The sequence below is a fragment of the Phalaenopsis equestris genome, unplaced genomic scaffold (genome assembly GCF_001263595.1).
Source record: "Phalaenopsis equestris unplaced genomic scaffold, ASM126359v1 Scaffold000297, whole genome shotgun sequence".
NCBI lineage: Eukaryota > Viridiplantae > Streptophyta > Magnoliopsida > Asparagales > Orchidaceae > Phalaenopsis > Phalaenopsis equestris.
Window position 1 is genome coordinate 694,119 of NW_018164739.1, and position 16,325 is coordinate 710,443.

Here is a 16,325-nt window from a genome sequence, read left to right on the forward strand (position 1 = left end):
CACCCCCCCACCCCCCGCCGCATGCCCGTTATCTGTTGTGACCCAACCCGTCGTTGTCACTGCCGCTGCAGCCCGCCCGCACATTACTAGCCATCGTCGTTGCCCTTCGTCCGCCGCCCGCCTCCTGCCCGGCACCACCCGCACAGGTAATGGTTCATGTTAGGCGGAGCAAGGAAGAGGTCTTGTACACAATAGGCAGTGGAGCTTAATATTGAAGTGCCTCGTGGACCAAACCATTTTATAAAAAATATAATTCTCTTTAAAAAAATAAAAAATATGCCACCAAACATATTTTTTATATTTAAAAACATAAATCATAATTATATTTGCCTCGTTTTCAAAAAACAAAAAACAAAAAATAAAAAAAATAAAATAGACTAAAAACAAAAAGTGATCCAAACAGGCTCTAAATGATGTGTCATTAGTCTGATAAGTGCGTAGACATTCCAAAAATAGCGTCTAAAACTAAGACTTACGCAGTCTTCCCATATGCCTTCCCAATTTCACTAGAAACAGTATCACTTAATTTGGTACAAAAGCTAGCCACAAAAGCAAGCCGCCAAAGTTCTGAAAATGCAGATCCACCAACGCTATATATTGATAATAAGGCACATGCACATCCAGCAGCACTGGATCCAAAAACGCTGCCCGGACCTCTTCTTCCCATCCTTTTCTCAGCCACACCAAGAGCTTGTTTTTGTGCAATTTTCAACTTTGTTACTGCTGTTCCCTGAATGTGCTACATTTAATTAGGTAAGAATACATATGTAAGCAAAGCTAAGAGATGAATGCATGAAAAGGAACAAAAATGGAAATGAAACTTCATGGTAACAGAGTTGCAAGAATTTCTGTAGTAAGGAAATAGAAAAAAGTCAAACACCAACTAATTTTGGAAAAATCTATATACGCACCACTCAATTCTTAGGTATATATATATATAGAACACCTACACTTAAATTTTTACGTACATACCACTAACCTAAGCATGAAAAGGTGTTCTGCACCTTTTAAAAGTTAAATGACGCAAAAACCTACCGGGCCTTGATATTTTAGCTGCTACAGTACTACGGGCTGGCCCTTCCCTCCCCTCCTTTCCTATTTCTATCTAATTACAATTCCTTCCGATTCTATTGCTTGCCTTTCTATCCCCTTTCTTATTTCTATTTCTTTCTAATTCCAATTCCTCCTTATTAATTGTCTATCTTTTCTACCACCTTCCACTTCCATCCCAATTTCAAATTATTTCCTATTTCTTTGTTCTAGAAGCCTTTATATTATGTTGTGTTAGCCTAGGGTGTAGAAGGTTTTGATGATTGATGATTTTAGTTGTTGTCGTTAAGGCGTTCTTCCCCTCCGAGGGATGTACCAGACAGCGAGAAGGTGCTCCGGTTGTAATTCATCGGAGGTGGTAACCATCTCTAAGGGTCCGGGTGGTGCTCCGGTTGTAGCTCAACCCAGGTGAGACATTTATCCTTCTGCAGCACTCTCCAGTCCCGCTTCCAGCAACCACAAACCATCTTCTCTATTGTGTCCAGGCCTCCAGCCTCCTTCCAAGAGTCGCAAGCCACCTTCCAACCATCTTCTTGTTGTCGTCCAGGTCTCTGGGCTCTTTCCTACTACAGCCAAGCCCTTCCAGGTCGGTTTATGGTGGCGCCAGCCCCTCCAGGGTTCATTCCTACTGCTGCTCAGCCAACCGGCACATGTTCTTGCGGCTGTCCAGTCCACCTCACCTCATCCAGTTGTTGCCCAGCCTCTGGACACTTTGTCCTACTATTGTCTAGCCCACCACCACCTACTTGCTGTTGTCGAGGGCCACTGCGGCCCCTCTCCAGTCCCCTTCTAACCACCACACATGCCTCTCGGCCCTTGTTGCCAATCAAACCTCCAACCCTCTTCCTGTCTTTGTCCACCATTATCAGCACTGCCACCACTTGCTGACCGTCATCTTCCAGCACTGCCTTCGCTCCATTATGATCCCGTCGGCACTGTCGCTCTCCCCTAGAGAGAGTTTTTCTTATTTTTCAGCGTTATCATTGTCTTTCCCGTTTGCATGTTTGTATTGTTTATGTTGAGGAGACATCGTTGAAACCTGTTTGACATTCAACAATAATATTTATATTCTCATTGTGGTTTGGGTTAACTCTAGTATAATTCGATATCAGAGCAAGCTCAACTCTAGTTTTATCCTAGGGTTCCCAAACATCCGCCCCTACTCAAGCCACCCCCGCCAAAATTTTTCTACCCTAAAAGCTTTGACAAATGAGGTCGAAGCTCCCCTGACCCTCGGAGAGTGAAGCAGGAGCTTACCGGCCAGCGGTACCATAGCTGCTAAAGTATCGCGGTCCAGCCCTTCCCTCCCTTTCTCCTTTCCTATTCAATTTAATTATTTTTCTATTTATATCAAATTCCAATTCTTTCCTATTCTATTACTTGTATTTTCTATCCCATTTCATATTCCTATTTCTTTCCAATTCCTCGATATTTATTGTCTACCTATTCTACCACCTTCCACTTCTACCCCAATTTCAAATTTCTTCCTATTTCTTTGTGCTAAGATTATTTATATTATGTTGTGTTTACCTAGAGTGTGGAAGTTTTTGATGATTGTTGACTTCAATTGCTGCCTTTGAGGCGTTCTTCCCCTCTGGCGGTTGTACCCAATAAGGACAAGGTGCTTCAGATGTAACTCATCTGAGGTGGTGATCGTCTCCAAGGGTCTGTGTGGTGCTCGGATTGTAGTTCGACACGGCGGGAAATTTATCCTCTTGTAGCCCTTTCTGGTCCGGCTTCCAGCAACGATAAACCATATTCACAGTTGTTTTCCAGGCCTCTAGACCCCTTCCAACAACCACAGACCACCTTCCAGCAATCTTCCCGCCATTATTCAGGCCTCCGGGCTCTTTCCTGTTGTCGCCAAGCCCTTCCAAATCCATTCCTGATGCTGCCCAGCCCACTAGCACCTGTTCCTACTGATATTCCGTCCACCCTCACCTCGTTCAGTTGTTGTCCAGCCTCTGGACACCAATTCTTGTTGTCGTCAAGCCCACCACCAGTTGCATACTGCCGTCCAGGGTTACTATAGCCCCTCTTCAGTCCCCTTCCAACCATCACGCAGGCCTCCCGCCCTTCCTTGTTGCCGACCAAACCTCCATCCCTCTTCTTGTCGCTATCCACCAATACCAGCACTGCCACCACTTGCTAGCCATCGTCTTCCAGCACTACCACCGCTCCTTTTCAGTCCTACCGGCACTGCCGCTTTCCCCTAGGGAGGATCGTTTATGTGCTTTGTGTTACTTCCTTTCTTATTTTTGGCAGCGCCATCGTTGTCCTTCCCGTTTGCATGTTTGTATTGTTCATGTTGAGGAGTCTTCGTTGTAACATATTTGAATTTCAGCAATAATATTAGTATCCCCATTGTGGTTTGGGTTAACTCCGGTATAACTAAAATTGTGGTATTTTATGTGATACAAAAAATTTGGGTGGTATAAATGTAAAAAAACCAAGCTCAGGTGTTAGACATGTAAATACATAAGAATTGGGTGGCATGTATGTAAATGCCCCGTAATTTTATCATTACCCTATCCAGTGCTTCCTCAGAGAGATTTCATAGTTCAATCAGATCACATAAAATGCTGCAGAAATTCGAGACAACTATTTTTCTCTACGGGGAAAAAAGTAAAAGAATATAAAAATGCATGAAAAGATTCATCACAAAGTAAAATGACCCTTCCAAAATCTTTTTAATAATAAACCGGGACAGTTACATGAAGTCAAATATGGAGTTTAATTTAATTGAAGAAGAGAACATAAAGTAGGTTTCTTCCAAAGGAGGGGTTTATAAGTGATTGAAATATGATCCAAGATTTTGCTGGATAAAGGTGCATGAAGGAGAACAAACTTTGAAACTCACCTTCATGAATGTGAAAAATGAAATCGCTCGTGAGGAAATAAAACTCATCTTTTTTTTTATATAAAAATAATAAATTAGCAAAAAATTAAAAGGTTGATTGATGCGAGAACTCACCATGAATGCCGCATCCTGCAGTATCGCAATCGCAGGACCCAGCTATTGCGGGATTCTGCCTATCGCGGAATCGATCCCGGGACCCGGCAGAGCGGGATTGAATTCAGTCTCAATAGTTACTTTTCTACACGATTTCCATGATCCCACAAGTGGGACGGCAGGATTTCACCCTATTCCATGCCAAAATAAAGATTTATTGGCTATTTTGTCTTATCGATCCTTAAAGGCTCTTAATTACTTATATTTCTGAATTATAATGAGGTCTATTTATATGTTGTGATTTCTTATTTTTGGGGACTTCTAGTTTTATTTTCGTGTTTTGGAAATTGTATCTTTGATTTCTATCCTAAGAAGTATTATATCATTTTCCTTTTCCAAGTGTAGCTTATTAAGGAATTGGTGATGAACCTCCTCGACATCTATACTGTGTCATATCGTGGGTTTCTCTGTTAGTTTCAGCCAGGATAGCCGACGATCAACACTGAATCGGCAGTCCAACAGCAGCTTTCGCCTTATATCCCTTTCAAACAATGGCCAACTCGCTTTCGTCCACTCGCTATTTCAAAACCATTTAAACCCTTATTCCCCTTCTCAAACACCTTCTAGAAGCCCTAGAATGGTGTCATTTAGAGCCTAACAAACCTTAAATTTATAAGGATTTGTCATTCCTACGCTTAAACCAAAAATCTACATAACTTAAATAATCGATCAAATCAATACCCAATTTGTTTCTACCACAAATAGTAGCACAAACTCTAATTTTTCAATCACCAACTTTCCTACCTCCACCAAAAATCCATCTCGAAACTTGTCACCAAAATTTAAACCCTCGACCAACCATGATTTGCAATCGTACATACTTCAAACTTTGACCAGGAGAAAAAAACATAACGCCGCCTAAGAGAAACACTTAACGAGGTGTCTAAAAATGTACCATGGAAAATATACAACAAGAAATCCTTCAACTAGGGCAAAGACTTGCCACCTTTGAGAGGAAGCAATCCAGAGAGGTCGCCAATATCCAATTCCTATGTATTTACATATCTAACACCTAAACATTACCTTTTACATTTATACCACCCAAATCTTTCATATCACATAATAATACCACTATTTTAATTTTTAAAAATTGAAATGCACCTTTTAATGCATAGATAAGATGGCATAGATGTAAAAATTGAAGTTTAGGTTTTAGATATGTAAATACATAGGAATTAAGTGGCATGTATGTAAATCTTCCAAGTTAATCTATCCAATGTAATCAGAGCTCTAAGGAGCATGAGAAATTTAGTTCATCATCTCCAAAAACTAAGTGGTGTGGCATCAACAGAAAATCGCTTTGAAAGCATTGCAATTCTACCGTAAGATTTTTAAAAAGGAGAACAAACAAAGATTTCTTTCCTTACATTCATCTCCAGAAACAATTTCATATTAGGCCAAACATGGCTCAATCCAGTGAAGTCTATAGAGTAGCAAAAAAAAACTGTTCAAAAGCACACGTCAAATATAAATAGGAGAAAAGAAAGGATAATAACAGAGGCTTGACCGTTACATCATCCCCATTATGCATGAATATTGATTTCAAAGCTAATTCCTCTTCCTATCAATCTTTGGGCAGTAACCAAACCTCAAAAATATTCTTAAGATACCATTAATAATTCTCTTTTTGCTTTAATTTTATTGAGTATAGCTCAATGAAAGCTGAAGTGGACAATCTAAATAAAATAAAGCAAAGAATATCAGGATTTGGTATCTTAAATGACAAAAAGAGAATTTGGCTTCAAAAGGAAACAATACAAGCAATGCTAGGTATTGTGAGTATAATTAATGTAATTTGATTCAGCACATGGATTCATTTTAACAAGATGAGTGTATGGGCAAGGCCTCCACTTAGTCACAACAAGCTTTAAGCGAACGGCTGTAAACTATGTCCCTTTGCTAACCTTAATGTATGATAATCCTTTTTTAAAATTTTGTCTTTCCTTTCTATTGAAAATATAGCATCCAGTGCATATCTAAATTTGCATATGTATCATGACATTATCATTCTGTTACAGCAATCTTATTATTTCATCGAACTTAGATTCAGAAATATCAATTTGATACCTTGGGTGTTAAAAAGTTGGCACGAGCCCACTAGCAATACGAGTTTCTAGGCGGGGCCTAAACCTAATTCCTTGCATCTGAATTCAGCAGTTTAATCAGCCCAGATCACCTTACTAAAAGCTATCCCCCTTTCTACCCTTTTGATTGTAAGTAGTATTTTTCTAAATAGCAAAGCTGGCATGACTGGTAAGCCTGTTATAATATACATAGCGCATTACTTCTTCCTATTCATCTTCCTATTCGTCATCTCTAGCCTTATGAGTCAAATGTTGCCGCATTCTTCTCCTTGAAGCAGTCATGAATCAGTACATTGTCAAGGTAAAATTCTACTACTTGCTACCCGCTCAGAATTTATTCAATCAGTTCCACTTGGAACAACCACACTACCATTCTAGCAAGAATCTCAACCATTATTAAGAATCTAGACTAGAGGCCCTGTACATACTAGACTTGGTTGTAAGGGTGCAAATAAACCAATACACTTGACAAGCTATCATGTCTTAGTTTGGTTGGAGCTTGTTCATGATCATTTGGATAACTAATCTAACATGTATAAACACTTAGAAAAATGCTCGGTTGCTAAATGAGAAAGCTTGAACAGCTAGGTATTTGATTTGTTCATGATAATGAATAGTATTATTCAAGCCTTGTGAATGAACTCATTAAAAAACTAATTAAACATTGATATAAGCTTAACCGAGGCTCAAAATAATAGTTAATATAAAACTCAATTAAAGTTATGTTACGCAGGTATCTAGCCTAAGAGGAATTTAGTCTCTTATCATTTATTATTGTTTAGTATAAATAGGGCCGGCTAAGATGCTTAGGGTTAAGATTATGCAAGAGTTTGTTTTCATGAAACTTAAGGTTAGGGTTTGGGAGATATTTCCTACCTCTCGAATTATAGCAATTGAGAGAGATCACCTATCTCTCAAACTTTAGGTGTTTATCTTTTATGTATTTGTGTGAGTTGTATGAATATTTTATTTTCTCTACTTTTTGTGAAAAAATCAATTCGACTCATATCAAATGGAATCAAAGCTCTTGATTCCTAAAAAAATTAACAACGGATTCGCAGATTCTAGCAACATGAAGCACTACAAGATAGTGGATTACCTGTAGTAGCATAACAGTCGCGACGGGATCGCGACATGAAGTGACGGGAAGATACACTCGTGATTTTATCTAGGAAAAAACTATGGGATTATGGTGTCCAGAGGATCGAGACCACGGCGTGTTGAAGAATTGCGACGTACAGAAGACGCATTCCATGACCTCGCCTTGCAAAACAGTCGCGATTGGATTGGAGCTAGTTGGGAAGTATTGCGGTGTACAGAGAATCAAAACTCACATCATCTTGCTCAGTCCAAGCGATTAGAGCTAACATGGTGGACACAAAGTCAGAGTTGTGGCTCGTGATAAGCCTAATCAAGTCGAGAAGCATGGTTTGACTTGCCTTAGCTGCGATCTGAGTGACCGAACCATTTGATCTAAAAGCAAGGAAGGAAAGATTGCAGCTTAAATACCTCGTGTTATAGTTGTGATTTGGACTACCGGCAAATCCAACAACGGGATTTCAATGCAAAGGAGTTCTTAAACCATATAGGGAGTAATGGCAGCCAAAAAATAGATGCTTTTGAGGATAAATTAGTGAAATAGTTGAGCAACACCAAATCTAAAATAGACAAACGTTTAGAGGCAGTTCGAGAAAAAATTCACGGCCTTGGAAGCAATGATGAAGAATATCATAGAGTTTCACAAAGAAACACCTTAGGTCGTCACGGGATCGAGCGATGGTGTCAGAAACAAATGTCAGCTGCAACAACCAAAAGGATTCACACCACATCAGGGCAGCGTCGCTGCTTTAGGCAGATCGGGAGTTGCGGTATCGAGCAAAGAAATCAAAAGCGGAGTCAAGCGATAGCACTTGGAAGAAATAACGTGCATTCCGACGACTTAAAAAAACCGAAGCAAACAGGATCGAAGTTGACAGAAAAGGAAGAGACATGGGATACGAAGTTTACCTGGTGATCGATGAGCTACAGGATGAGCTGTTTGGGGATGTGATATTCTTTAAGATTAATTAATTGTCAGGACACTATGCAGTTCAGATGAGGTCGAAGAATGTGCACATTATGACATTTCAAATTCCTGAGGGCCACTACGAATTACTGATTAAATAAAAAATATTTTCATATGACAACGGACCGTGGAAACCATACGAATTGATCCAGTAGCATTTTTTCACAACTTGAGAATAAAGTGTTTTTTTTTAGAAGGGAGTATTGTTACGACGGTGCCTAGCCTAGGAGAAATTTTATCTTGTATTAGCCTAAAGGCAATGAAGTCTCTTATAATCTATTATTGTTTAGTATAAATAGGGAATATACTTGGGGTTAGAATTATGCATGAGTTTATTGTCTTGAGACATAGGGTTTGGGTTTGGGTTTGGTTTGGGAGAGATTTCCTACCTCTCAAATTATAGGTGCTTACATTTTATGTACTTATGTGAGCTTTGTGGAGTTGCATTGCTTTGATTTGAGATTTGTGAAATAAAATATTTTATTTGTCCTAATTTATGTGTAAAAAATTGATTTGATTCATATCAAGTTCATTTAAACTTTTTTTATGATTAATAAATAAATATCCTAATGACTATATACTACAAATCTCAAAACCCTTGTCTTTCTCCCCAAATTCCCCCATCAAACTCCTAAAACACTATCTTTCTCCCCTTAAACATGATTCCACGAGTCCTGAAACCCTAGAGGGCAAAGAAGCAAAGAATGCAATGAAAGCTTGATAAAGAAAGTGCAAGGGGATCTCAATAAAGAAAGGCATCAACGGGACCATCCATATGTGAAAAAGGAGAGAAGATTATCCACCTAAAATCCCAAAACCGAAGAGGACAAGAAACAAGGAAGTGGAAGCTTGATGGAGAAGGATGCGAGGGATCTTCCTTGGAAGGACATGGACAAGACCAATGACGAGTGAACAAAAAGAGACGATTTGCATCTGAATCTTGTTGGAGAAGGCATCGACCGAAGAAGTAGAGTGCAAATAAGCTCAATTCCATAATGCTCGGCTTGACAACATAAGGCTCATTTTAAAAGCTTGTTCAATTAAAATCTCATTTTCTAAGGTAAGCTCAACAAGACATTTTTTCTTTTCCAAACGAGTTGCTCTTCTAAAGCTCAACAATCATAAAATGAACTAAGCTCAGTTCAATAATTAACTCAAACAAGCATGTATTTCAAAGAACTAAGTTTCAGCAATCTTAAGCTTGAATCTAGCTTAATCCAAGCTCAAACGTGATTTTGATAAACAAGCTAGAGCTCTAGCAATCTCCTATCCAACATGTTTTGATTCATTTGCAACTCTACTTGAATCAAGCTCTATGTATTAGGCAAGAATCATACACATGTACTCCAACACAATTAGAGAAAGGTCATAAACCATCCTTTACTACATCTACCACCTGCCATTTAACCACTCTTCAACATTGCATTTCGACGTATGGAGATGTAATGCAATAATTTACAAAAACATTTTCATAGTCGACAGTTAGCGTAAAATTTTTGTTAAAAAATCATGGCATGAACCATTTAAATCTTGTGTAAATATTATGACGTCCCCTAGAAGCAACGCACTGTATGCTCTGAATACAATGAAAAGTGTACAATGATCGCTACGCGGACTCTCGGGTGCAGTGTCAAATGAACAAGAGTTCCAGCATTACGGGCTAATGTGGGCAAAGAAGTTAGTCCATGAACCTAATATTATGATAAGATCTTGGAATATCCGTACTCTCATAGATAAATTAACGGAATAAGTAGATAGTATGCTTCATAAGAAGATAAATAACTTATGTATTCAAGAAACAAAATGAATTTGAGAAAAAGCTAAAGAGATAAACAGTTTAGGTTTTAAACTTTGGTATTCAGGTAGGAGTAGTTTAGAATTAGTGTAGGTATAATTATATATAAGCGTTTGAAAGATAATGCTGTAAAAATTAATTGAATTGAAGATAGAATTATAACATTTATGATTGTTGTTGATATTAAAATTTTTAATGCTATAAGTGCTTATGCTCAATTTAAACATAGGTTCTAAGGAAAAATTCATGAATGAACTAAAAGAATTAATACAAATGATCTCTTAAAAAAAATTATATTAGAGGATATTTAAAAAAACATGTTGGTAGAGTGGTAGAAGATTTTAGAATTATTCATTGTGGCTATGGCTTTAGAGTGATTAATGAAGAAGATAGAACCACATTAGATTTTGCTTTAGCACGTAATTTTGTTATTCTTAATACTTTATTTAAGAAAAGAAAAGAACGTGTTATTACTTATAAGAATAAATCTAAAATACATAAATTGATTATTTCCTTATGAGAAAAAGAGATTGTTTGGTAATATAAAGAATGTAAGTTCATTCCAAGTGAAAATTTAAGTACTCAACATTGATTAGTAGTTTTGGATTTTCAGATGAGTTGTAAAATAAAAAATACAGTGAAACATTGTCAAAATTAGGTAGAAGCGCCTAAAAAACACAAATAAAATTATTTATATGAGTAAACTTCAATATTTTACGATTTGAGAAGTTCATGAAGAAGCTAATTCTATGTGGGATAAAGTAACAAGTACTACTAAAAAAGTAACAAAAGATGTACTTGGAGAATCAAAATGAAATTTTTTTACAGATAAAAAAAGTTGATAGTGGGATAAAAATGTGCATAAAAAGATAAAATGTAAAAATTGTATTGTAAAAATTGATTTACATGTAAGAACTTAGATAAATGGAAAAAATATAAGATGACTCATATGGAATCAAAGATAACAATGTGTGACGCTACAAATTCTATTTTTAGTGATTTTTATAATATATTAGATGCTAAATTGGGTAAAAAAATATATGTATAAACTAGTTAAACAAAAAGAAAAGAAAAAAACAATTTAATTCAAATAAAGTGTATTAAAGTTTAAAAGTAAAAAGTGATTTTCTTAGAGGAAGATATTCAAATTAGGTGGGTGAGCTATTTCAATAAATTTTTCAATAAAACTTTTGAAAATACGATCGACCTTAGTGATCGTGATCTTAATATTAATAATAATAATAATAATAAAATATTTTATTGTTATTTTCGCATTAGTAAAAAAGAAGTTGATGAAGCTTAAAAAGAATCAAAAGTGAAAATTTTGTATGTCCTGATGATATCTCAATCGAAGTGTAGAAGCATTTAGAAGGCTTGAGAGTTTATTGGCATACTAAACTCTTTAATATTATTTTAGAAACTAACAAAATGCCTAAAGAGTAGAGGAAGAGTATTTTGGTCCCCATTTTTAAGAATAAAAGGGATGCACAAGAGTGCAAATTATAGAGGAATTAACTTGATGCGTCATACTTTAAAATTATGGGAGAAGGTACTTGAACGTAGGTTAAGACGTGATATAAAGATTTATCATAATCAGTTTGGATTTATGACGGGCAAGTCTACTATGGATGTTATACATTAATTGAGAGGTTTGTTGGAGAAGTACAGACACAGTGAGGATGATCTACAATTGATTTTTATTGATTTAGAAATAGCTTAAGATAAGGTTTCAAGAAAATTCCTTTGAAGGGTTTTAGAGAAGAAAGGTGTTGATGACTTGTATTCAAATCATTAAAGATATGTATATAAAAGTTATTACTTGTGTTTGAACAGAAGGAGGATTGACCAAGTATTTTCCTATTTAAATTGGATTACATCAAGGATCGGAGTAACTCAATGTATATTATTCGTTGATAATATCTTTCTTGAGGAAAAGGCTAGAGAAAGAGTTCAAGAAAAACTTGAATTATTGAGGTTGACATTGGAGTCTAAAGGCTTTCATTTGAGTATATCTTAAATTAAATACATGGAATAGTAGTAGTTCTAGTGGCAGAGTTGTAACTTTGAGTGATCAAATCATTAAAAGGTGTGAACGCTTTAGATATCTCGTGTCTATTGTACAAAGTGATGGTGATATAGATGAGGATGCTATTAGTATAATTCAAGTTAGTTAGTTGAAGTGGAGAAATGCATCAAGCCTAATGTGTGATAGAAAAGTACTGCTTAAAGGAAAATTTTATAAGATGGTGGTGAGACCTGGTGGTGAGACGGTGAGACCTGAAATGCTCGATGGCATAGAATGCTGGCCTTTAAAAGTGAAGCATAAAACAAAGTAAAGTGTTCAAAAGATGAGAATGCTTAGGTGGATAAGTGGCTTGACACTTAGAGATAAAATATGAAATGAATATATTCATGATGAGGTCGGTGTAGCTCTAATGGCGGACAAGATTGGAAAAAATCATCTTAGATGGTTTGGTCACATTAAACGTCAACCATCTGATAATCAGTTAGGAGAGTAGATGTTTTAGATTCGACTTATGTTAAGAAAGACAGAGTTAAAACTAAAAAGCATTGGGCATATATCATAAAAAATTATAATTAAATGAAAATATGATACTCAATAAGATGCAATGGAGAAAAAGGATTCATGTAGTTGACCCCACTTAGAGGGATAAAGGCTTGTTGTTGTTGTTATTGTTGTGGTTCAATATACAAAACATGAGGCATATCTCTTTCTTCTTTGGGACACAGGTCACTCCAAAGTACATACTTCCAACACTTCAATCAACCCAAATAAGTTGTCAGTATTCTTCATGGAGCGGAAATAAATGATTGCCATTATCTCAATGGTAAATTAATGGAATCTATTAGGATAGGATCTTGGAATATAGGCACTCTCATGCAATTAATACCTCCTCTGCCTACAGCAATCCTACGCTATATTGCCACTTGGTTGGCTCATTATAATATCTTACGATTGTGTGATAAGATCCATCTATCGTTATAAATTATTTGTGCCAACACATGCATCATCCTCTCAACCTTCATTTTCACTATTTCAAATTATTACTTCAATATCTCAAAGGAAACATATCTCAATCTCTTTTAATTCATCTCGGAAACATGCAACTGCATGCATTCTTAAGATTCAAACTAGGCAGAAGACATCATGCACAAAAAAACAGCAATTGAAAAATATTTTTTCTTCGGAAAAACACTAATATTTTGGTGTGTCATGAAACACAACGCTATAGCTAGATTATCCATCAAAATAGAATCTCTTGTTCGAGGTACTGCAACAATGGACAGCATCTGGATTGCAGGCCTGCTAATTTCAATATAATCACTAATCAGCCACTCCATTGTATTGTGACAATATGCCCGTTGTAAAACTATCAACATTATTATCTTTCATGCCAAAACCAAACAAAAGTAGATTATCACACCAATTGAGATTGAATAAGATATAACTCAATAATGGTTAACTCTCAAGATCAACCTGCTAATATATTCACCAAATCTCTCTCCAATCACCAATTCCTCAATCTACAGGACAACTTGAGACTCCATTCTTAGACCATCAGATTAAGGGGAGTCGATAGTAGCATAAAGCAGCAATAACAAAATGCTGCCCATTCTGCTTACCAAAATTGTATATAAATCAATCCTAATCATTCAAGTATAACAAATCATGACATCACAATCACACATGCTAAACAGGATTGCCGCCGTAACTAACCTTTGTATTTCGTTCTCTCCTCTCATTTGTCATAAACAATTACGCATTAAAGAACTTACACTTCATTCTCCTCTGTATCCTTCCATTTATTATCTTTCTGCAATTCACTTTGCTCTTCAAATTATATAAGCAATACTTTTCAATCTGCAACAATGCAACTTCCATGCATTACATAATAACGACAACTCCATTCATGAGTAGACGAAAATAAAGTTAAATCTGAGAAAAACATTAGTAGAACTCAACGCACTGCAACAAAATAGATTGCCACAAGGAAGAACCCAGGTGCATCAAAGGCTCTCCAAGTCAAGACACCCATTAAGAATGCAGACCCTATCCCCGATGCAGAAAGCCCGGACAAGAGAAGCGGCGATCCAAGTGTGAAAATAAGGAGATTGCTCGCAATAGAGGACTCCCAAGTAGCGGGTGAAGCACGGAGGAAATCGAGCAAGCATGTTGCGAATCCCGACAGATTCGATGAAGACAAAGCTTTCCGCGGAGAAAGCATCGCCCTAGAAACTGATCTGGGCGCAGAGATCGGGTTTAGTGTTACGGTGAACGGGGAGGAAAAACGAACAATATCGCGGCGGAGCAGTCCTGAGTACGGAGAGATTTTTGCACCAGTGAGTGAAAGCGACGCCATTCTCGCGACCTTTGTGATGCTCCCCTTCCGGAAAAAATTCCCTTTCGGTGATAAATAACCAAATAAAAGGCCATGAGCGGGACTGCTATATTCCAGACCAGGGGTGTAAACAAGCACAGCTCGTGTTCGGCTCGTTTATATTTCGAGCTCAAAAATTATGTTCGTGTTCGACTCGTTTGCTTAACGAACCGAACACGAGCTATTCACCAACAAAAAATCCTTTTAACAACCCTAAGATGTAGTCATAAGACAATAAGAATTTGAGCAAGATTTAAAAACTATTATTTATATTACAACATCATTTGAATCTAATTTAAAAATTTTTATTCTATTTTCTTAATCAATATTTTAATTGATTATAAATCTTTGTAGCCTTGTAGTCAATTAGATTATATGCCGAACACGAGTTGTTCACGAACAACGAGCCGTTTTGACAGCCCTATTCCAGACTGGCTTCGCAGCTCATAACGGAAAAAATTTGAGAAATATCACTGCCCTTTATTTTCTTTATTTTATTGAAAAATATATTTGGAAGCTTTGTTATGATCAAAATGCCCTCAATTAGAAATGATTTTTTATATTCATGGGACTTTTTATTTAGTCAAACTAAAGGTCTGTTTGGGGCAGCAATAGTTGTTTGAAGAAACAGATATGAAGTTGTTGAAGAACAAGCTCGTGTTCAAAAAGCTATGATGGCTATAACTAAAAATGTTTTTTTGAAAAAAACTTACCACAACTTTCTAGCAACCACAGCAAATAGCCAACAGTAGTAGAAAAATGTAGCTTTCAACGGCAGCTTTTCAAAAGCACAGGTCAAACGCAATTTTGTCAAACATGAAAACTGTTGTGTAGCACCGCACTGCCTCTCCAAATGCACCCTAAATTGAATTAGTTCACTAATAATTTAATTATTATTCGATCATGAAATTGGACCATGGTTTGAATATTGTCCCAATATGGTGTGACTATAATTCAAGGATGATATGATAGTAATATTTCGAAGAAGATCTTATTTTAATTGTGATTGAAAATTATTCAAACATGTCCTACAAAAAATTGATCATAATTTGACTATAGTTTGATCATTACTTTATCATGATTGAAATATGAGTTAATCTTGATTCAAATATGATTTTCCATAATTTCAAAATGATTCGACTCATATTTCAAATATGGTGCAGTCATGATTGACATATGCTTACATCATTACTTGCTATTAATTTAAATATTCTTCAATCATTATGGTGCAATTATAGCTTAATAGTTATTCTATAATTATTTTATCTTGAAAATTATTTGAGTTATGATGGAAGATTAAGCGTTTAAACTTCAATCATTATGAATGTTATGTTTGATCATCATTGGAAGGTTGTTTGACTGTGATTCGGCTGTAAATTATAATGCAAGTTGATACAGCAAGGAATGCAATTGTAGGTTTTGTTACATATCAAATTATAATATATTTAACATAGTATCTGTGAGACCATAAAATATATTTCAATGGATATGTCATCGCATACATGACAATGCAATTCAAGCATTATAACACCACATCCATAGGAAATAACTGTGACATTTATGTCTTCATCTTCAAAGGGCATGCATTATACAAAGAATTATTATTTGTGTATGAAAAATTAATAAACTTATGACTTTACTTTCTTATGAAATAAAAGTGTACATAAATGGGGCGTGTAAATGTATATGTTATTCTTTTGGATCAGGTATATCATATATTTTGTTACATACACTCCATGATCACAATTTAAAATAATATGTAAAGTAGTTATCAGATCGTATATGCAATAACTATTACAATTTTTTAATATACTATTTTTTTTTTCTTTTTATGTTAAATGGATTAACTTAGCATATCTCCGAGAACCTCGTATATTATAACTTTTCTCTACTTTCGAAATGAATTTAAAGAGTAGTT

General features: G+C 36.1%; 1 protein-coding gene across 5 annotated transcripts in view; it reads right to left on the reverse strand.

The window, feature by feature from the left end:
• The window catches only part of LOC110025387 (protein VTE6, chloroplastic), a 65,017-nt gene extending 50,566 nt beyond the window's left edge, over positions 1-14,451 (reverse strand). For 4 of the 5 annotated variants that reach the window (XR_002294116.1, XR_002294114.1, XR_002294113.1 and 1 more), the window contains exons 1-2: positions 13,997-14,451; positions 477-730 (exon numbers count right to left, since the gene is read on the reverse strand). Coding sequence is in view for 1 of the 5 variants with exons in the window: in XM_020725840.1 (XP_020581499.1) it covers positions 477-730; positions 13,997-14,389 (647 nt within the window). In the remaining 4 variants the exon portion in view is untranslated. The remainder of the gene's footprint in view (positions 1-476; positions 731-13,996) is intronic. The other variant, XM_020725840.1, reaches the window with a different exon arrangement.
• Positions 14,452-16,325: the final 1,874 nt, after the last annotated feature.